Source organism: Pogona vitticeps, chromosome 1 (assembly GCF_051106095.1).
Source record: "Pogona vitticeps strain Pit_001003342236 chromosome 1, PviZW2.1, whole genome shotgun sequence".
Classification (NCBI taxonomy): domain Eukaryota; kingdom Metazoa; phylum Chordata; class Lepidosauria; order Squamata; family Agamidae; genus Pogona; species Pogona vitticeps.
This window is the reverse complement of record NC_135783.1, coordinates 217,252,551-217,274,784: the sequence shown is the minus strand read 5'-3', so window position 1 is coordinate 217,274,784 and position 22,234 is coordinate 217,252,551. Positions and strand designations below refer to the sequence as shown.

The window sequence follows — 22,234 nt, the reverse complement described above, 5'->3', positions numbered from 1 at the left end:
GCCAAGCGCGCACGCGCATGCGGGGAGTTAGTAGCGGGGGGGGAAGGGAAGGAGTTTTTAAAAAAAAGAGAGAGAGAGAGCGCGAGCGAGCGAGGTGGAGAGGAAACAAAAACAATCGCCCGGGCGCCGCCATCTTGGGTCTGGTTCTCCACACCACGCAAGTGAATGGGTAGCTATGAAATTACCACAGGGGCGCAGCAAGGTAGGGAGGGCCATTCAGCGCTGCCAGCCGGGCCTGGGGGACGATAAAACCGGTTCTTCCCCCTTCCTCCCGTTCTTCTTTTTCTTCCGACGCCGCCCTGAGGGAAAATCTCGGCTCGGCCCTTCCTCCTCCTCCTCCTCCTCCTCAACAGCACCTCAACTTCATTACCGGGGACACAAACTTGGGCTCAGCCGCGTTTTCGCCGCCGCAGCCGCCGCCAGCCAGCGGACCGGAGGCTTGGACCGTGGAGCAGCCGGTTCTTCACCGCCGCGGAGGAAAAGCTAGGAGGAGGAAGGGGTGGAAGGAAAAGAGGCTTCTCGTCCGCCTGCTTGCCTGGCCTGCTTGCTCGGCCGGCCGGCCGTCTTTCTCCGGGCGCCGGGCTCGCCCGCTCGGCGTTGTGTGGGAGGCACAAGGGAAGAGAGGAAAAGGCGAGTAAGGCTTGACCAGGCTCCGTCGTGCCCCCGCCCGCCTTCCCGCCGGCCCCACTCACTCTTCGTTGTGGGTGTGAAGGGAAGAACGAAGAGGGAGGAGGAGGAGGAGAAAGAGGAGCTGAAGAAGCAGGAGGGAGAGGGAAGCAAAACAAAGCCAAGTTGGATCGCGTGTAGAGGGAGTTCCTGCTCGTACGGCGACCGGAGGGGACGGTGTGGGAAAATGGTGAGCCCATGAAGAGTTGGAAGGGAGGGGTTGAAGAAAAGAGAGCAGCTACACATGAACTGAATACGTCAAGGAAGGGGAAGGAGAGAGAAAAAAGATCTTTACTTACCTATCCGCCAGCCTGGCCACCCGAGAAGACCCGATTTTCCCCGTCTCCGAGCACCATGGTTGCAAAGCATCGCTTCACCTCCTTCTCCACCCATTTTTGAGAGCTCTCGTGCTACCGCTTCAGGAAAGATTTCTCACGAGCCTCTTGAGCCCTTTTTTAAAAAAAATATTTTTAAAGCAGTGGTTGGGGGACGAGGAATTTCCTTCCTCATTACAGCAGTTGGAAACACTCGTCCCCTTGCGTACGGCTTCAAACACCATTTGAAATGTAGGCTCGGAGGTTACAACGGGTTGGGCAAATAGTTTGACATTTTTCTTAAAGGAAAAAATGAGCATTGAATGTGTACACGCTACTGTTTCGAGCGGATAGAAGATCCTGGGGCGGGGGGGAGGGAGAGAGATTGAGTAGACAATTGGAAATACGCATCGTTCATTGACTAGATAAAGAAGGACCAGAGAGTACTAATACTTGGGATGAACGACTAAGCTCTTGTTTTTGTCCCCTCTCCGCGTTGGTTGTGCTCAGCATTTATTAATAGGAAACAACAGTGTTTCACAAATTCCCTTCAATATTTTTTTTTAAAAGTAACTGATTAGTTTACTATTGCTGGTTCCATTGAAGGCGTGTTTGTGTTGACATTTGAACCCAGACACTCTACATGCTGTAAAAGACCGTGAAGACAAAAAGTATTGTTTACTAGTATCTATGCCTCGTGCCTGTTTCCAACACCATGGTGGATGTCTTTCCGATTTGAAAGTGAAGGAAACACTGTATTGTACTCCAAGGCAGTTACTTTCTTAATATTCATTTGCTTTACTGCTAATCTTTAAACTGGGGACTTAATATGTTTTTATGAATTGAATATCGCCACGGTAGAGAAGCCAAATGATGTGTGTGTTCCAAAATGCATACATTACTTTGCTGGAGTATCTACTGAGAAAGAACTGGATAGACTGACAGTATAGAAATCTTATGGGACGTGTTTCTTTCCAAGATAACTTTAATAAAGACGAAGAAGGGTTTTCATTTTTTGAAGACGCAGGAACCTGGATGTATAGAATTGCTTCATATTGATTCTAAGTATTTGGAAAATGGGAGCTGCTACAAAATTGGTGTTTGCTGTTTTTCTTATCTCTTGCTCTTCAGGTAAGTACTTTTCTCTGTTTAGTCCTTCTCTGTTCTAATATATTTGATTGTGTTGTAATATTTACTTGATTAATGTACGTTCAAGATTTTGCACATAAGAGTCCTTTTTGCCAGTAACAGTGAAAATGAATGTTTTATTTTCTTAAGAATGCCACATTAGGGCTTCCAGAACTGGTGTCTTGTAGAAATCGTCCTCACTACCGGCATGGAAGCTAATAATTAGGGACACTGTGAAGGAATGACATAGAGTACTTTATTGTAGATCAGGAATGTGTTGAATGGTCTTTGATGATAGAAATCCAAAATGCAGTTCAGACAGTTTCAGTTTAAGGTTTTAAAAACATTATTTAGTACTGATGTGATCAGGAATATAAATATTTATAAATGGTAGATCAGGGTTTTGTGACAATCCTTTCATTTTATGTTGGTTAGGTTCTGGTCACAGAGAAGATGCTGTTATGGGTAGCAACCAGTGGTTGAAAAAAGTACTTGCTGTGTACTGTGATTATTTAGTGAAGAGCGACTATTTTTGTTCTTTCTTTTAGTTAAAAATGTGTTTATGTTACTTTTAAGCTACATATATACTATGTCAGTTGGGAGGTAAAATGGTTATACTGTATAGTTGATTTTATAGCTCTGTCTGATTATTATCTTTAATTTTATTTTCATAATCTGATAGATCCTATTCTCTTGCAGTTGCCTAATGTCTGTAGAATCTTGCTGAATGGTACAGTTTCTTGTGGTTATTAAATGGATACAGTCTAGTCTTGTGTCTGTAATGTTATTGATCTGTTCCGTGTGGGCTGAATGTGCTATGAAATGGCGATCACTATAAGACACTGTGAAGTAATTTTTTTCAAAGAGAATTGCAGCTAAACTAATAATTTCTTGAAATAACAGTTCAATCAAATGAAAAGTTACAAGAGAATTTGTGTGTGATACATCACTGGGAGGCAAACCTGATTGTAATTAATTCACTCTATAGAAAGTAACTTATATTGCTCAGCTTTTACCTGAATTTTTCCCCATAATGTAAGAATTGGGTGGAATTTATTTCTTCATTACTATTCAGTTGTAACCAAGTTCATCTTTTAGAACCTGCTTTATCATTGATTTAACAGCATTCAAGTGACTAGGTGGGAAGTCTAATACATGCTTAATTAATCTCAAACTTCCAATCTGATTTTAAATATGTTGACTTGTAAGTATGTTCCACTGATGTTCTAGTGGAACTTGTTTCTTGTTTATATATACCTAATGATGCTTTTATTTTAGTCTTAAACTTTTCCCTGTTCTGAATAAAAGTGTCCATATGTATGTGGAGTTCACCTAGCTCATGTGTTTTCCAATAATACATAGAAGGTATCCTGTAGAAAGCTTATCATAAGGCACTATGGAAAGTTGTGTGGTAAAGGGTAATAAACTATTTAAAAGTTCACTGCATCCAGTTTGTAACAAGTACTCATAGAGGTGGAAACTACAGTATTTGAAACTGTGATAAAAATGTGGTGCTAATTGGTACAAACATCTCATACACTTTTAAAAGATTTGTGGCTCAGTAGAGTACATATTCTGTTAGTTCTACCCTTGTTATTAAGTTAGGCATGAGCAAACATAATGTTTCTGAACTAGAGATGCATAGTAAATAGATGGTTTTTTAAGGTAGTAATCCGTTGTCTGCCCCAGATCTTTCTCTTTTGCTAGGTTTATTAGTCAGTGGATATCAAAACATGTAGCCCTTTACTTCTAAATTGTTAATAACTCCTGTTGCACAAATGGACGTTCCAATAGAGGGTTTAATATAAAATGCCTTTCAGATGTCATCTTGTATTTCTGTGTAACGTCCAGATGTGTGTTTTGTTTTGACTTTGCCCATTTCTTTTTTGGATTATAGTGTTTTGCTGAAGAAATAGTTGTTGCAGAAGAAGTATCATTCTTTTTTTCATGAACATGTGGGAGAGGAAGTTTATTCTCACCTGCAGTGTTCAGCCAACAATAAACATATAAGTTTAAACATAGTTTGAATGTACTTTTTGGATAACAGTGCCAGAAGTCCCTTCAACAGGGTGGCTGATGATCATGCTGCCTTGGGGATTGTGGGAATTACAGTCTAAAAAATAACTTTTCCTTGCTTTTTTTGAGTACAGTACTTATAAATCTTGTACAGGGAATCAGTGCCATAGAATATAATGCAATTTCTCTTTTAATAGCTGTAACTGTCAAAATTCAGTATGGTGATTTTCTTAAAAAATAATTACTTGGTGTTCATAACAAGTGGTTTTCTTACAGTAGTTTAATGAGAAGTTTGAACAACAACTTTGATATATTTTATAGAATGCATACACTGGAAGAGGAGTGAAGTGATATAGGAAGCTAAGAGACTCATGGGCTGAAATAGTAAAATGCAACTAGAGTTAGACCCATTGAAGTAATTGGGATTTGGTGAGTCATCATCTCTGTAAATTCCATTGATTTAATGGGCTTACTCTAGTTGTAATTTAGTCATGGTTTTTTTACGGGGGTCAACCTTAAGTGTTTTGGGGAGAATGTAAATAGAAAATATAGTAGCATCTTAATGAATAGGACTCTTAGTAATTGAATATGATTGTCTCACGGTTGAAACAAGATGAAGAGTTAGATGCTCAGAAGCTTTTCAAATATTTATTCTTTCTTAGAATAAACTTTTCTCTTGTGTTCCTTAATGTAGAGTGTTTTATGAAACACTTCAGTAGATGGCCAGCTTGGTAGGAGTCAAAACCACTGTAAATGGTTTTCTTCCCATTAGTTAGAGAGTGTTGCTTCTAACAATTTACTTTCTGTTGGTTATCTTTAAAAATGTAATCTTATATGTTTTGTAGAATAGCATGTTTAAATTTAAGCAAAAGTAATGAAATGTTCCTGAATATCTGTTGCGTGGATGGAGAAATTCTGTTAATTTCACAGAAAACCATATTCTTTTTACCTACTGTATCATGTAGTTCTCACATGTTAAATAATTTGATTTTACTATAGAAAAGGTGTTTGATTGTTAAGTCATGTAGGCTTTAGAGTTGAAGAAAATAAGGTGGTTGGGGTGCTTTATTGGAATGTGCAAAATGGGGTGATACTATTGGGAATATCTTGATGGTATTTAAGAGTTCAGTCACTAGCTGTAGAGCAGACTAGATTAGATGGCTGTAATTGTCATGAAGTTGTATTTGAAAGATTATTCAGGTAGCTGGTAATTACTAGTTCAGTCATCATAATGATTTATAGTTGAAAGGCCCAAGCATATTTTATGTAAAAACTGGGTTTTTACATTCACTAGGAAAGAGTACTAGTGCAGCTTTCATTGTACTTAACCCAATTGTCATTTTATTATTTCTTAAACATGGGTTAACCAAAAGATTTGTGATAATATTTGATAGTTCTCAAACACACTGAAGCACTTGTTATCCAGTGCAGTTTTTGTAGAAGCTGTTATTTAGAAATGATTGCCTTTTTATAAGGATCAAAGCATGCTGATTTGATAGACTACTCAACTTTGACTGTCACTGAATTATCAGAACATGAATATGTACAAGTAATGTGGTTTAAGGTCTTCTGTGTTTGCCAATAAACACATTGTGAAGTTTGGTCAGGGGGAAGGTTCATATGAGGTTAAGGACCACCATAATATGAAATATGTCTTAACAGATTCACATTTTATTTTTCAAAAACTTGGTAACTAAAACTATTGTCTGTGCTTATTATGCTGTCTTAAATTATTTTAGTTCAAAAAGTAACCATGGTTTTACTAATTAAGATATTTTGTTTAGGACTGCCTGTCTGCCTGTCCTTCAATCTATCTGTTTTAAGAAAATTCTGATCTGAAAGATATATTCCTTTTTCAGATTAGGGAAATTACAAAGTCAAATGTTTTTCTTAGAGTCCAAACCTGATAAGAAAAGGCCATGTGGCCACAAAATGTATTTTTCTCATATAGTAATTCCTAGTTACCCATGTTCTAGAAAAGCTGGTTCTCAGGATGAAGTGAAGCATCAGTGGTCTCCAGTCAATCACAAGGCAGTTACAAACGGCTCATTTTCTAATGCTTCTAAATACAGATTTAATGTCAGTTGCATTCTTATTCCACATGTGCATTAGAGCATTACTTCATTTTTGTTGACTTTCTTCAAGAACATGTTGGGGATGTCCTCAAGTCTGACACTCTTTACTTCCCTAGTGGCAGCAGGTGAGATGCTAAGTGACTGGCAAACCTTTGTTTAACAAGATTGGGAGAGATATTCTAGTGAAAGCCACCAGAGGTGGAATTTGAACCCTGTGTGTCTATTTTGAGTTTGCATCTTAAAACTTATTATGATTTACTGACCTTTTTGTGTGAGTTGCGGACCATCCACTCCTCTGTGGTGCCCAGCTAGATGAAGATGTGGATGAGGTCAAACATTTCTTTTTCTTTTGTGGTCTTATTAAAGGTATCACACATCCTTGCCTTAGATTAGTATTGTTTTGTTTAGGTTAAACTTGAGGAAGTTTGGTTTCTCTTACCGTTTTAGGTAACACTTAAGCGTGAATAAGTCTCATTAAATATGTTGAAGCTTGATTCTGAGTAAATGTGAAAGTCTTGCAAAATTAGTGGTGCTTACTGTGAGAAAACTTGATAAACTTCCTGCTATATTGCTGTAATCAAACAGTTTCAAAAGAAGATACGAAACAACTCAACTTGCTGTACTTTCAGCTCCTGTGATTTGACCTATTTCACATTTAAAAAGAGATTGTTGTTATGCATTATGCGTATACTTATGTGAGGTTACGTATTATCACAATAGATTGTCAAATCCAAATAGCTCTCCAGTGCTTTTGCACACAGAATTATATACAAATTCTCATATTTTCTCTCCTTCTATTGTAGATACATTGAATTGATAGCATTTTCTAAATGACAGTTTCTTGTCTCATCACACAATGTCTGTTTGTAGTGTCTGATCATGAGTTGACTTTCATAATAATCATTGTATTGAAAACAGTTTAAATTGGGGGTTTATAGTATTTCTGCTCTTAAATTTGTAATAGCATTCATGAAAGAAATATAAAGGCAGAAAGAGTGCATGCTTTGCTATGAAGTATGAATTTATTTGAATTTTGGCAAAAGTATGGTGGAAATCTGACATTGGCAACATGACGAAATGTTAATTCTTTATGTTTTATCTCAGAAAATACTTGTTTTCTTCTATAATCCTTTTGTGGAGATGTTTAGCACTTCTGGTTTTTTTAAATATTGCATAGGATATACATACTAGATGTTTCGAGGAATAAGTTTCAGAATGTAAAATTCAAAACAATTTTATAGCTCTCTCAGTTTTTTCTAATCTGATACTCCATGTAGTAGTTAGCAAGGCTTATGAGAACTGGTTAGCCTCTCATGAAATTGACTCTAATCTTCAGTTTGCATCACTGAATCAAATTGTGCAATTCTACGTCATAATTTGATGCCAGATGTGTTGCTTTGCCTATTGGGATGTCCTTTGTGGTACAACAAAGTCCCCTCTTTTCCTCTTTAGTATTTACAATTAAGTGAATAAATTGTCAGTTTGAGTTGCTGTGTGATCAGTATGCTATAATATCCAACAAGTATTTTCAACAAGTCCAGAAGTCACTCTTTTGAATGTATGCCTGAACATGGTTCTGGACTGGACTAGTTAAGTGTGTTATGATTAGCATATCTTGGTTGAGACTGTTAATCTATAAATTGGCTTCATCTGTATTGGAGCAGTGAAATGTTCTTGACTGTACTAATGCAGGAGCGGAAAAGCTTGGACCCTCAAAATATTTTGGCCTAGAGTGCTCATCTGATGTAGCCACTGATTAAAATAATTGGTCCAAAACATTTGAAGAACTGAGTTTTTCCCACTTACTCCCTTATAAATGAACAGGAGAATGATCAGTTGCATTTGTATCTGTTGTACCTTTGTGTCTTTTTGAGTTGCCTCCTGTAATAGAGCTGTAATTCACCATACTTCTACTGCCTTGTTTATCCCCCAAAGATTGGAGTGTCCTGGAAGCTATTAACTCTGCTCAGAGCACTTTGAGAACTTATCTTCAAGCTTCCATTTTTTTATTTTTTTAAAAACATCTGCATCAAGATGGATCCAGGGCCTGTTTTCCACTACTCCCAAACATGCTGCAGGTTGTACCATCTCCTTCCAGTGAGAAGTTGTTTTTGTTCTTTTGCTGGAACATGGTGCAGGAAGGGGAAATGCTTTGTTGTAAAGAACTGTGTCCCTTGGCACTTTCTTGAACTATGATTGCCCTGGGTTTTTTTGGGGGGGGGGTTGGTGAAGTCACAGTCCATGGAGGGGTGTGAAGAGTTTAGGAATTATGAAAATGATCTTTGGAGATTGTGAAGCTTCCATATGAAAGTGAACAGAACTTTGGGCTGACATGAATTTGTTAATGTCATTGTGTTCTCTTTCCATTTTCTTTTGAGACACAGTAGGGAAGTGTGTTAAGTGCATTCAAGCATACGTTCAATAGCTGACTTTAGAATTCCTTGCCAAAGAACTTAACCAATGCTTGGTACCTTACGATATTCGAAGTATTGTGTTTGTAATAAGATTGTTGTACTTAGTAGGGCTTCAGTCATAACTGACTTGTTGCATTGATTTTAATGGGATTCCAAACAAGAATAAAGAATTTGAGATATGTAGGGCAACACAATCAGTCTTCTCTCTTTGCAGGTATTGAATAATGGTGTATTTGCAAATATTTGCTAGGTGCATCATGAATTTCTGAAAAAGTATGGATTGAATTAAATCAAAGTAATACAAATCACTGATATAAACAGAAAGATGAATATCCACTGTTCTAATGCACATGTATACATTTTAGTTTTGCTAACTCTGTAAACATAAATAATTTGACATATCACTCTCCAAGTGTCCAAATGTATAGAATGAAGGCATGGTGATTATATTCATTCTTCCATAGCATGTACAATAAATACTAGTACAGTGTGACAGAATATTCAGTATTTGCATGACGTTAGTAATAAATACCATACTCTATATATCATTTTAAAAAAACACCTGTCCTAAAAAGTCACATTTTTGCTCTTCATTTACTGTTTTACCTAGAAAAGTCAATTTAAATTGATAGTTCATTTTAGACATCACCACCAAATTATGATTAAAGAAACTTATTTACAGTACAGTATCTTTTAATGGGAAAAAGATGTGTGGAAAATCAAGACTTGAAGTGAGTTGGCTTGTCATAATCAGCAACTATGGTTCAAAGTAGATTTGCCATCCGTATTTTGTATTGTTGATTGGTGTAATGTCTCAGTAGTAAGTAGCAGCAATAATTCAGAAGCTATTGTACTTCAGAGATAAACAGACATACAGAGCTTAGGGCTGAAAGAATGGAAAATGAATTCAGACAAGGCAGCTGTAAAATATACCATTGTACATGTTGTATGTTGGGAAGTCCAAAGTATATTTTAATATACTTTTCTGTATTGACAGCTGTGTGATAAAGAGCTAAAATGTGTTGGTATAAACTTGGATGTGGTGGTGCTGTGGATTAAATCGCAGAAGCCTCTGTGCTGCAAGGTCAGAAGACCTGCAGTCGTAAGATCGAATCCACGCAATAGAGTGGGCTCCCATTGCTTGTCCCAGCTCCCGCCAACCTAACGGTTTGAAAGCATGCAAAATGCAAAAATGCGAGTAGATAAATAGGTACCACCTCGGTGGGAAGGTAACAGCGTTCCGTGTCTAGTCATGCTGGCCACGTGACCACGGAAGATTGTCTGCGGACAAATGCTAGCTCTGTGGGTTGGAAACGGAGGTGAGCACTGCTGCGTAGAGTCGGACACGGCTGGACAAATTGTCAAGGGGAACCTTTACCTTTTTATAAACTGCGCCACAGGCTGAAATCCAGTAGTAAGTCACTGCTAAGGTAGGCCCAACAGATCAGGAGTTGACTCACCAACTCCCCACTGATTCAATGGACTTAGTTTTCCTTATACTCAGATAGTTTCATTATACTCAAATATTTCAGGTAGTTGTAGTTCAATAATTACTATAGCTAAATTGTTTCACTAAAAATCAATCTAGAGTTTATAGTTGTTTCCTGTAAGTAAGTGTCCATTTCCTGATTAGGTATTCAATCAGCAATGCAATTACACTCCAGGAAAATGTACAAGAAAAGAGCAGTACAGTAGATCCAAAATCCGTAGAAAACTTGTGAATGAAGACCACCAATGCATACCTCTGAAAATCCATTGTCCATTCTTCTCCAAAGCAATCTCCTGCTCATTGATGTTTTCAGTTGCCTAAGGACTTGCGCACATGATGGTCCAAATCTTCCTTATCACAAGCCTACTAGGCAGTCCACACTGAAACAACTTCCATTCTCCACCATCCTGCAAATGGAGAAGCTACTAGGACTTCAGGATGGAATGATTTAAAGTAAGGCAGTTTTAAGCCCACCTTGAATCTGTAGCAACCAATTTAAATAATTAATGGAAATCAGATTTCCTGTTAGTGTGTGATGTATTTTTGAAGTGCTGTTACATACAGATTGGTCATTCTAATATCGTGCTAATTCACAATTAAGTAGAAGACCTGTGTGGGAGAGAAAAAGAGAAAGGGAGGCTGAACCCGGACAAGACGGAGGTACTGAGGGTTGGTGGCCCCACCATCAGCGGTTTGGGAAGCTCCCTTTCATTTGGGGGGGGGGGTGACTCTCACTGCGAAGAGTGTGGTTCGTAGCTTGGGGATACATCTGGACCCGGTGCTCACCATGGAAACACAGGTGGCGTCAGTGATCTGCTCCGCCCATTTCCTCCTTTGGCGGATTGCCCAGCTACGTCCCTATCTTGATGCTGGGGCATTCACCACTTTAGTGCATGTGCTTGTAATCTCAAGATTAGACCACTGTAATGTGCTCTACCTTTGAGACTGATGCGGAAGCTTCAAATGATGCAGAATGTGGTGTTAGACTTCTTAGTGCGCTGAGAAAACACCATCATATCTCTCCCACTCTGGCTGCCTTGCATTGGCTGCCCATGCACTTCTGCGTCAATTTCAAAGTTTTAATGTTTACATACAAAGCCCTAAACGGTTTAAGACCTCTCTATCTGACAAAACGCTTTCTCCCACTCAAATCTACCCATATCACTCGTTCTAGTCAGGAGGTGTGACTGAGGAGCCTAACGCCGAGAGAGGTCTGGAAGGAAAAAAACAAGAAACTGGGCCTTCTCAGCAGTGGCTCTTCGGTTACGGAATAACCTACCTTCAGAGATCCATATGGCCCCTTCACTAGGTATTTTTAAAAGCCAATTAAAAACCTGGCTATTCAGGCAGGCCTTCCCTCCGGGCACTATTTGAGCCATCTTTTTTGTCTTTTTCCATCTTGAATGATTATTTATTCTTGGATATTGATGTTATTTGAATTGTTTATTTTGTCTGATGTATGCCACCCAGAGTAGTTGAATGACTAGATGGGTGGGATATAAATATAATAAATAAATAAACACATGCATAATTCTTTAAGGCAGAATCAATGGTCCCAGACTTTGCAGGTTCAAGATATCCCTGTGTTGTCTTTTTCTTCATCTTCAGTTACTTGACATGTGGAATCTACATGCCGTGGATGATCTTCAAGGAAAGATATATGGCACATCTTGGAATCAGGAGTTGAATCACAGTATGTGTGATGTATTGGAAGCAGCTCTGCCACACCATCAAATCTAGTATTTTATCTAGTTTGTATAATATTAATATTTTGATTGCTCATCCAAAACTCATGCAATCAAGGCAACATTTCTGACCATCTGGACTGTAAACCTCATTAGTGCAGTCCTGTGTGAGTCTACTGAGATATACACTGATAAGCCACAACATAGTATCATGTAGGTCCCCCTCATGCTGCCAAAACAGCTCTGGTGTATCGAGGCATGGACTCCAAAAGATCTCTGAACATGTCTTGGATATCTGGCACTAAGACATTAGCAGTAGATTCTTTAAGTCCTGCAAGTTGTGAGACGGGGCCTCCATGGATCAGATTAGGTGTTCCAGCACATGCCACAGATGCTCCATCAGATTGAGATTTAGGGAAGTTGGAGGCCAAGGCAATGCCTTGAACTCTTTTCATGTTCCTCAAACCATTCTTAAACAATTTTTGCAGTGTGGCAGGGTACATTACCCTGATGAAAGAGGCCACTGCTACCAAGAATCACTCGTGCTGTTAAAGGGTGAACATGGTCTGCAGCAATCTCTTTGTATGTACTAGGTATCAAAGTAACATCCACACAAATGCCAGGACCCAAGGTTTCCCAACAGAGCATTGTCCAGAGCATAACACTGCTTTTGCCAGCTGGCCTTCATCCCACAGTGCATACTGCTGTTGTCTCTTCCCCAGGTAAATGACACACATGCATCCTGCCATCCACCTGATCTAAAAGAAAACATGGTTCATTAGATCAGGCAACGTTCTTCTGTTGCTCTGTGTCCAGTTCTGATGCTCACATCCCCATTGTAGGCACTTTTGACAGTGGACAGAGGTCATCATGGGCAGTTCACCCAGTCTGAAGTTGTGCAGTCCCATATGCAGCAGGCTGCGATGCACTCTGTTTTCAAACTCTTCTATCGTCACCACCATTAATTTTTTCAGCAATTTGACTACAGTAGCTCTTCTGTGTGCTCGGATCAGACAGGCTAGCCTTCACTCCCCATGTGCATCAGTGAGCCTAGGGTGCCTGCAGTCCTGATGTCAGTTTACTGGTTGTCCTTCCTTGCACCACTAACCATTGCATACCTGGAACACCCCACAAGACCTGCTGTCTTGGAGATGTTCTGACCCAGTTGTCAAGCCCTCACTGTTTGACACTTGTCAAAGTCACTCACCTTTTCACTTGTTTGTATGCCCTCCTTCCAACTCATTATATTCAAAAATTGACAGTTCACTTGCTGTCTAATATATCCCACCCCTTGACAAGTGCTATTGTAATGATGTAATCAATGCTATTCCCGCCAACCTAGCGGTTCGAAAGCATGCAAATGCAAGTAGATAAATAGGGACCATCTCGGTGGGAAGGTAACGGTGTTCCGTGTCTTAAGTCGCACTGGCCATGTGACCACGGAAGATTGTCTTCGGACAAAAACGTTGGCTCTATGGCTTGGAAACGGGGATGAGCACTGCCCCCTAGAGTCGGACACGACTGGATTAAAAAAATTGTCAAGGGGAACCTTTACCTTTAATCAATGGTATGCACTTCTTCTCTCAGTAGTATTAATGTTGTGGCTAATCAATGTAAGTTCTTCTGCGTTCAGTAAAACCTGTAGTTAGACATTAACAAGAATACAGTACTTTGCTTGGTATGGGTTTTTGTTTGATGTTATATGCTTGATGATCTAGGTTTACCAGAGGGCAATTGCTACAGGTAATCCTGACTGTCCCCCTCCAATACTAAATATTGAACTATGAGCAGGAATCCCTCGACTCCAAAAATAACTGGTTTGGGCATTGAACAGTGGAAAGTCACTTCGCAGTGCTAGTATGACATTGCCTGGGGAAAAGGCTGGGCTTTATTTATGTGGTATGCAATAGTGAATTTTCATGGAGTTTAGTGCTCACTGCCAAACAGCCATTTCCAGTGCTCTTCCAGCTGGCATGGTGGTGAGAGTCGTCTTTGTAGTTGATTAGGACTTTACAAGTCTCCAAAGTGCAGTGCAACTAAGGGCAATTTATTGATGGTTATGCAAGAAAGAATGTGAACACAGTTATTAAAGGCTGTTCAATGGTTGATCTGTAAGAATTCTCACGGTTCTTTACTTGGATGGGGGGCATTATCCTATTACAGTAGGACCTCGGTTTGTGAACGCCTTGGTTTATGTAATTTCCAGTTTACGAACCGAAATCCATAAGAAATAAAGCCCCGGTTTACATTGTTTTCTCTCTTTTTTCACACTACAAAAGGGTTCTCCCATGGCGCATTGCACCTGTAGCACTGCCCCTTTCGTAGCGCAATTGGCGTTTTGGTTTGCGAAATTTCCGTGCTATGTAACGTTGCGTAGAATGAATCCATTTCGCAAACCGAAGTGCTACTGTATAAATGATAGATCATTGAGCCTTTAAAAGGAGTCATACATGTGTTGTATTCATACATGACTTAATTAAGAAATAGGTACAATGTTTTGCTGGTAGTTATAATCAGCATTGCCTCTAAGCTGCATGGCCATGCAGCGCTGGATTGGGACTGCCTGTTTGCTTCCAGTTGCAGCTGGAACTCCATGTGCATGGGGTGGGGCTTCCATGCAGTAATCCAGAAAATTAGATGGAATGTTGGTTGCCATGAAATTATGTCCCCTACAGCCCTTTGCTCTTCTTGAAAACTAGCTCTAGGGGACTTCTCAGCAACCTAGCACATTTTTGGGGGGGATGCAAGACTGTGGGAATATAGTGACCCCCTTCGTTCCAGTGGATTCTCCTGTTCCACTAGTAGAAGGGCACTACTGAATTCTTCCTAATCTTATTTTTAAAAGAAACTTTATATATAGGCTCTTAATTTTTTTAAAGGAATTCTTTTTAACCTGCCTAGATCATGAGCACAAGGGTAGCAGGCTGTGGCCCTCCAAATGTTTTTTCCCCTACAACTCCCACTAACTCTGCCCAGTGTAAGTTAATATTCTCTCTGGTTCTGGAGAGCTACAGTGTGCCCATTCCTGGCCTAGAGCTTTCACCCTTCTAATTTTATTTAGGTGCTGTTCAGAAAACTCTGTTGCTAGAAGTATTCATAGCAGCAAACAATGTACTGTTCAACAAAATTTAAGTTTGTCTTTAGCTCCTAGCAGTTCGAAAGCATGCAAATGCAAGTAGATAAATAGGTACCACCACAACGGGAAGGTAACAGCATTCCATGCCTAGTTGCGCTGGTCACGTGACCACAGAAACTGTCTACAGACAAACGTTGACTCTATGGCTTGGAGACGGATGAGCACCGCGCCCTAGAGTCGGACATGACTGGACTTTACCTTTATCTAAAGCTCCTAACTGAATATAAAACAAAGTTTTCATAAACATACAGTATTGTAAGAAACTACTGTAAGAAATCGTTATTAAAATATTTACCTTTTTATTTTGAAAAAGACTGAAGACAGTTATATCCTAAACACAAATGTGCAGGAAACTACCCCCTAGTCTAAAATAAAGCACTGTGTCACACACAGTGGTCAGCACTGGAAACTGGGAATCTAACTGGGCTTAGCTGAGAAAGCATAGTAAAGATCCACTTGCATTCCAAAAGAACCATATCTTCCTTTATTTATTATTTTATTTTATTTTATTTTATTTATACCCCGCCTATCTGGTCATTTTGACCACTCTAGGCAGCTTGCCAGCTCTGGCTATATTGTACCATCAAATTCACAACAGCAGTCTCAAAACTGCATTTCTAAACAATGCACAGCAGCCCTATGTGCAGTACATAACAGTATGCCAATCTGGTTGTTAGTAACATGCAAAGAAAAATAGTTGCAAGGTCACAATTGAAGAGTCAGATTAAGATGATAAAAGCATTTATAGTCTCTGCTGAAGCACACAAAAGATTATTTTTAAGGGAAACGTAACCCCTGCAGGTTAAATCACAAAGCCTCTGGGCTGCAGGGTCAAAAGATCAGCAGTTTGAAATCCCTGAAACAGAGTGAGCTTCCATCACTTGTCCCAGCTCCTGCCAACCTAGCAGTTTGAAAGCATGTAAAAATGCGAGTAGATAAATAGGCACCACTACAGTGGGAAGGTAACAGCATTCCGTGTCTTGTCGGGCTGGCCATGTGACCATGGAAACTCTCTACAGAAAAACGCTGGCTTCATGGCTTGGAAATGGGGATGGGCACCGCCCCCTAGAGTTGGACACGACTGGACAATTGTCAAGGGGAACCTTTACCTTTAGCCCCATTAATCAAATTGCAATTTTATTGGGTCTAAACTCCACCATGTTCTCCACATCTACCTCCTCATTTTCAGATTTCCATTGCAAACCTTGAATGGCAGCAGGCCTTGTTGACTCTGTTGACAATGTGCAGCTGTATTCCGAATGAACTGTGCTTTTTAAATGGCCTTGAAATCTACCCCTATGTGTATTAACCTAAAATGTTAAATGTAGTGTGCAGTCTGTGGGACTTGTCTTCCCCTGGAAGTGAAGCATCTGGTGTATAAAATATATCTGCTGATCAATTCATTCACTATGTACAGTATACAGAAATATACAGTGGTGCCTCGCTTAGCAACATTAATCCGTGCAGCAAAAATCGCTGCTAAGTGATTTCATCGCTAAGCGATTTTAAAAAGCCCATAGAAACACATTGAAATCCCTTCAGTGTGTTCCTATGGGCTCCAAAACTCACCTTAAGCGAAAATCCTCCATTGCGGTGGCCATTTTCGGTGCCTCTAAAGCGAGGCAAAACAGCGGGCGGCCATTTTAGAACCGCCGATCAGCTGTGCAAAAATGGGGGCTTTGCAATGATCGCGGGGAAGTGATCATCGCAAAGCCCCCATTTTTGCACAGCTGATTGGTGGGGCTTTGCAATGATCGCTTCCCCATGATCATTGCAAAAACCCCATTTTCGGCCAGCTGATCGGCAGGGCTTTGCAATGATTGCTTCCCCACGATCATCGCAAAGCCCCGCCGATCAGCTGGCCGAAAATGGGGGCTTTGCGATGATTGCTTCCCCGCGATCATCACAAAGCGAATTTTCCCCATAGGGGCCATCGCAAAGCGATCGCTTTTGCGATCGCAAAAACAGCGTCGCAAAGCGATTTCTTCGCTATGCGTAGCAATCATTATGCGAGGCACCACTGTAGTTTTATCCACAAGCCCATTCTAACTGGTACCTCATAATTCAAAGGGAGTCTAGAACAAATCTAGAAATGGATACATTTCTAGACAGACATAACGTAATTGTGCAACCCTAATCTATTCCAGCCCCTTCATGGATTGCTGCCTTGTCGTGGCGAAGGGGCTTGAGTAACTCAGAGAAGCTATGGGCTATGCCATGCAGGGACACCCAAGACGAACAGGACATAGTGGAGAGTTCCGACTAAACACAATCCACCTGGAGTAGGAAATGGCAATGCCACTCCAGTCTCTTTGCCAAGAACTCCCCATGATCAGAAAGAAAAGGCTAAAAGATATGATGCTGGAAGATGGGCCCCTCAGGTCAAAAGGCGTCCAACACGCTACTGAGGAAGAGCGGAGGACAAGTACAAGTAGCTCCAGAGCTAATGAAATGGTTGGGCCAAAGCCGAAAGGACGCTCAGTTCTGGACGTGCCTCGAAGTGAAAGGAAAGTCCGATGCTGTAAAGAAGAATACTGCATAGGAACCTGGAATGTAAGATCTATGAACCTTGGGAAGCTGGATGTGGTCAAACAGGAGATGGAAAGAATAAACATCGACATCCTGGGCATCAGTGAACTAAAATGGACAGGAATGGGCGAATTCAGCTCAGATGATTATCATATCTACTATTGTGGGCAAGAATCCCATAGAAGGAATGGAGTAGCCTTCATAGTCAACAAAAGAGTGGGAAAAGCTGTAATGGGATACAATCTCAAAAATGATAGAATGATGTCAATACGAATCCAAGGCAGACCTTTCAACATCACAATAATCCAAGTTTATGCACCAACCACCATTGCTGAGGAGACTGAAATTGAACAATTTTATGAAGATTTACAACACCTTCTAGAACAGACACCAAAGAAAGATGTTCTTCTCATTCTAGGGGACTGGAATGCTAAAGTAGGGAGCCAAGAGATAAAAGGAACAACAGGGAAGTTTGGCCTTGGAGTTCAGAACGAAGCAGGGCAAAGTCTAATAGAGTTTTGTCAAGAGAACAAGCTGGTCATCACAAACACTCTTTTCCAACAACACAAGAGGCGACTCTATACATGGAAATCACCAGATGGGCAATATCAAAATCAGATTGATTATATTCTCTGCAGCCAAAGAGGGAGAAGCTCTATACAGTCAGGAAAAACAAGACCTGGAGCTGACTGCGGCTCTGATCATCAGCTTCTCATGGCAAAATTCAAGCTTAAATTGAAGAGAGTAGGAAAAACCACTGGGCTACTCAGGTATAATCTAAACCAAATCCCTTATGAATACACAGTGGAAGTAAAGAACAGATTTAAGGAACTCGATTTGGTGGACAGAGTGCCTGAAGAACTTTGGATAGAGGCTCGTAACATTGTCCAGCAACAGAAACTATCCCAAAGAAAAGGAAATGCAAGAAAGCAAAGTGGCTATCCAACGAGGCCTTAGAAATAGCAGAGAGGAGAAGGGAAACAAAATGTAAGAGATATAGGGAAAGCTACAGAAAATTGAATGCAGACTTCCAAAGAATAGCAAGGAAAGACAAGAGGGCCTTCTTAAATGAGCAATGCAAGGAAATAGAGGAAAATAACAGAAAAGGAAAAACCAGGGATCTGTTCAGGAAAATTGGAGATATTAGAGGAACATTTTGTGCAAAGGTGAACATGATAAACGACAAAAATGGGAGGGACCTAACAGAAGCAGAAGACATCAAGAAGAGGTGGCAAGAATACACAGAGGAATTATACCAGAAAGATTAGGATATTCCGGACAACCCAGACAATATAGTTGCTGACCTTGAGCCAGACATCCTGGAGAGTGAAGTCAAGTGGGCCTTAGAAAGCATGGCTAACAACAAAGCCAGTGGAGGTGATGACATTCCAGTTGAACTATATGAATCTTAAAAGATGATGCTGTTAAGGTGCTACATTCAATATGCCAGCAAGTTTGGAAAACTCAACAGTGGCCAGAGGATTGGAAAGATAAGTCTACATCCCAATCCCAAAGAAAGGCAGTGCCAAAGAATGCTCCAACTGCCGTACAATTGCACTCATTTCACACGCTAGCAAGGTTATGCTCAAAATCCTACAAGGTAGGCTTCAGCAGTATGTGGACCGAGAACTCCCAGAAGTACAAGCTGGATTCCGAAGGGGCAGAGGAACCAGAGACCAAATTGTTAACATGCGCTGGATTATGGAAAAAGCCAGACAGTTCCAGAAAAATATCTACTTCTGCTTCATTGACTATGCAAAAGCCTTTGACTGTGTGGACCACAGCAAACTATGGCAAGTCCTTAAAGAAATGGGAGTGCCTGACCACCTTGTCTATCTCCTGAGAAACCTATATGTGAGACAGGAAGCAACAGTTAGAACTGGATATGGAACAACTGATTGGTTCAAAATTGGGAAAGGAGTACGATAAGGCTGTATATTGTCCCCCGGCTTATTTAACTTATATGCAGAATACATCATGCACAAGGCTGGACTGGAGGAATCCCAAACCGGAATTAAGATTGCCGGAAGAAATATCAACAACCTCAGATATGCAGATGATACCACTCTGATGGCAGAAAGTGAGGAGGAATTAAAGAACCTCTTAATGAGGGTGAAAGAGGAGAGTGCAAAAAACGGCCTGAAACTCAACATCAAAAAAACTAAGATCATGGCCACTGGTCCCATCACCTCCTGGGAAATAGAAGGGGAAGACATGGAGGCAGTGACAGATTTTACTTTCTTGAGCTCGATGATCACTGGAGATGGAGACAGCAGCCACGAAATTAAAAGACACCTGCTACTTGGAAGGAAAGCGATGACAAACCTTGACAGCATCTTAAAAAGCAGAGACATCACCTTGCCAACAAAAGTCCGAATAGTCAAAGCTATGGTTTTTCCTGTCGTGACGTATGGAAGTGAGAGCTGGACTATAAAGAAAGCAGACCGCCGAAGAATTGATGCCTTTGAATTGTGGTGCTGAGGGGAGACTCTTGAGAATCCCCTGGACTGCAAGGAGAACAAACCTATCAATTCTAAAGGAAATCAACCCTGAGTGCTCACTGGAAGGACAGATCCTGAAGCTGAGGCTCCAGTACTTTGGCCATCTCATGAGAAGAGAAGACTCCTTGGAAAAGACCCTGATGTTAGGAAAGTGTGATGGCAAGAGGAGAAGGGGACGACCGAGGATGAGATGACTGGACAGTCTCTGCGAAGCAACCAACATGAATTTGGCCCAACTCTGTGAGGCAGTGGAAGATGGGAGGGCCTGGTGTGCTCTGGTTCATGGGGTCACGAAGAGTCGGACACGACTGAACGACGAATTTATTCCAGAGTTGACTTATGTGAGAGGTGAAACTGCATTTACTGTTTGAAAGAATTAGCAATAGCAGTATGTTCTGTTGAATTTTGATTTGATTGGCTTACCTATACCACTACACTTTAAATAATCTCTGTCAGCATTACTACACAGATCTTAAACAGAACAAGTTGAAATTTCAGTTAATCATATAGCATTCCCATCAAGACAAATAGTAGTGTCTTGATAAGGGGAATTGCATGAATTGCATGTAATTAATGAGTTGCTGTTTGCATTCACATGTGAGTTATGTGACAAGGTATGGGACTAACAGTGCAAGTGGCAATTCATTAATTAATGGCAGTTTGCAATCATACATTTGTTTATAAGTCCAAAATAGGTTTCTAGACATTTTTTAAAAAAATAACAGATGAGAATTAAATCAGGTATATATTGAAATATCAAGTGAGCTTCTGGTTGTTGATATAAATTAATGTCAGTATATACTTTTGTATGTGCCAAAATGTTTGTCAGCATTGCTATATCATGAACTGGTTCAAATCTAGTGAGTCAGCAGTTGAACCATTCAGAGGCCAGTTGTTGTGCACCTGCATTATATTTTGGAGATAAAATTACAGTACAGTATTCATATTTACTCTGTCTTGCATTCCATACTTCCAGTAGGAACTGAGGATGAATGTACATAGTGCAGTGTGATGTTGCTCTAATGGTTTTTTGTAGCTTATACAGCTTGAGGATTTTGACAAGATGCTTCAAGAAATGAGCTATGAGGTTTTTAAACTTTTGCTGCCATAGGCAAGTAAAATCTGCCATGATGGAGCTTACAATATAGATATCGGAAGCAATCAGTGCCTTACTGAAGGAATAAGGTAGTTTTGTAAGCCTTAAAGGAGACTATAGTGAAATTACAGTTGAAGAAGCTTTGACTAGATACTTTGGCACCTGACTATTATCATCCAGGGTAATTTCTTACAGAAAAAAATGGATACAATCTTGGAGCAGGCGGCATTTTGTTGGCTGACTATGATTTGGCTTGGAATCTTTATTTAGATCCATCCCAGTTGCTGTTCTGGCCTGGTTTCAGAATGGAAACTGTCTTTGAATTGAAGGATAGTGGGATCATGCTGTTGTTGTTGTTGTTGTTGGACCTCTGCACTTATCATGGTATCCCTCCAGACTGTGTGTTATGGGATGAGGTATGGGGTTACAATGGCTTCATTTTTTCACTAGGGTTCAACATGGAGAAGATCATACTGGGGGAAATTTTGTCTCACCCTCTGGCCTTTAACATCTGTTAAAGGTATCATCCTGTCCCCAGTGGTGTTCAACATCTAGATTCAGGATGAGATTCAATATGAGTTTTTTAGAAAAACAAACACAAAAACCCACAAACCCATTCAAAGCAAAGTAGGAGGCAGTGGCATAACAGATTGATCGTGTTGCTCTAGTTTAAGAAACAGCTCTCCAGAGATCCAGCTTGTGGCAAGTGGTTCATATACTGGAGAAATATCTTTCAAATTGTCTTACATGTATTTATGTGTTCAGATCCTTTTTGTGTTCTGAGTTTGTATGAGTTCTCTATGACAGCAGTTTGCCAGACTGTTCAATGAACCATCAACGCTAAATCCATTCAGGGATTTCCATCTCTATGTTATCTACTGTTTGACTGATGCAACAAGCAAGGTGATAAGATCCTTGTGCAGTAGATATTAGTTATCATTAATGAAGGCAGACAATAGTAGCAGAGCATTAAATTTCTTCATATTTGCATCTGTAGTCTTAGAAATCAGATCTATTATACAATTACAGAAGACCAACACTTGGGGCAAATCACTCACATATGCAGTAGGGCCCTCTGTCTCCTCATCCTCTCCAACAAATTGAAGATCACCCTGTAACAAATCTAGATCACTTTGTAAGGGAAAGATGCCAGCTGTGAAGTGTCTTAAGTGTGTTTTCTTTTAG

At 40.3% G+C, this 22,234-nt stretch overlaps 1 protein-coding gene across 2 annotated transcripts in view; it reads left to right on the top strand.

The window, feature by feature from the left end:
* The first annotated feature begins 47 nt into the window (after positions 1 to 47).
* Positions 48 to 22,234, top strand: part of ACVR2A (activin A receptor type 2A) — an 80,270-nt gene continuing 58,083 nt past the window's right edge. The window contains exon 1 of one of the 2 annotated variants that reach the window (XM_020785739.3): positions 48 to 2,111. In XM_020785739.3, the coding sequence (XP_020641398.3) occupies positions 2,057 to 2,111 (55 nt within the window). In that variant the 5' untranslated portion in view covers positions 48 to 2,056. The remainder of the gene's footprint in view (positions 2,112 to 22,234) is intronic. The other variant, XM_020785740.3, reaches the window with a different exon arrangement.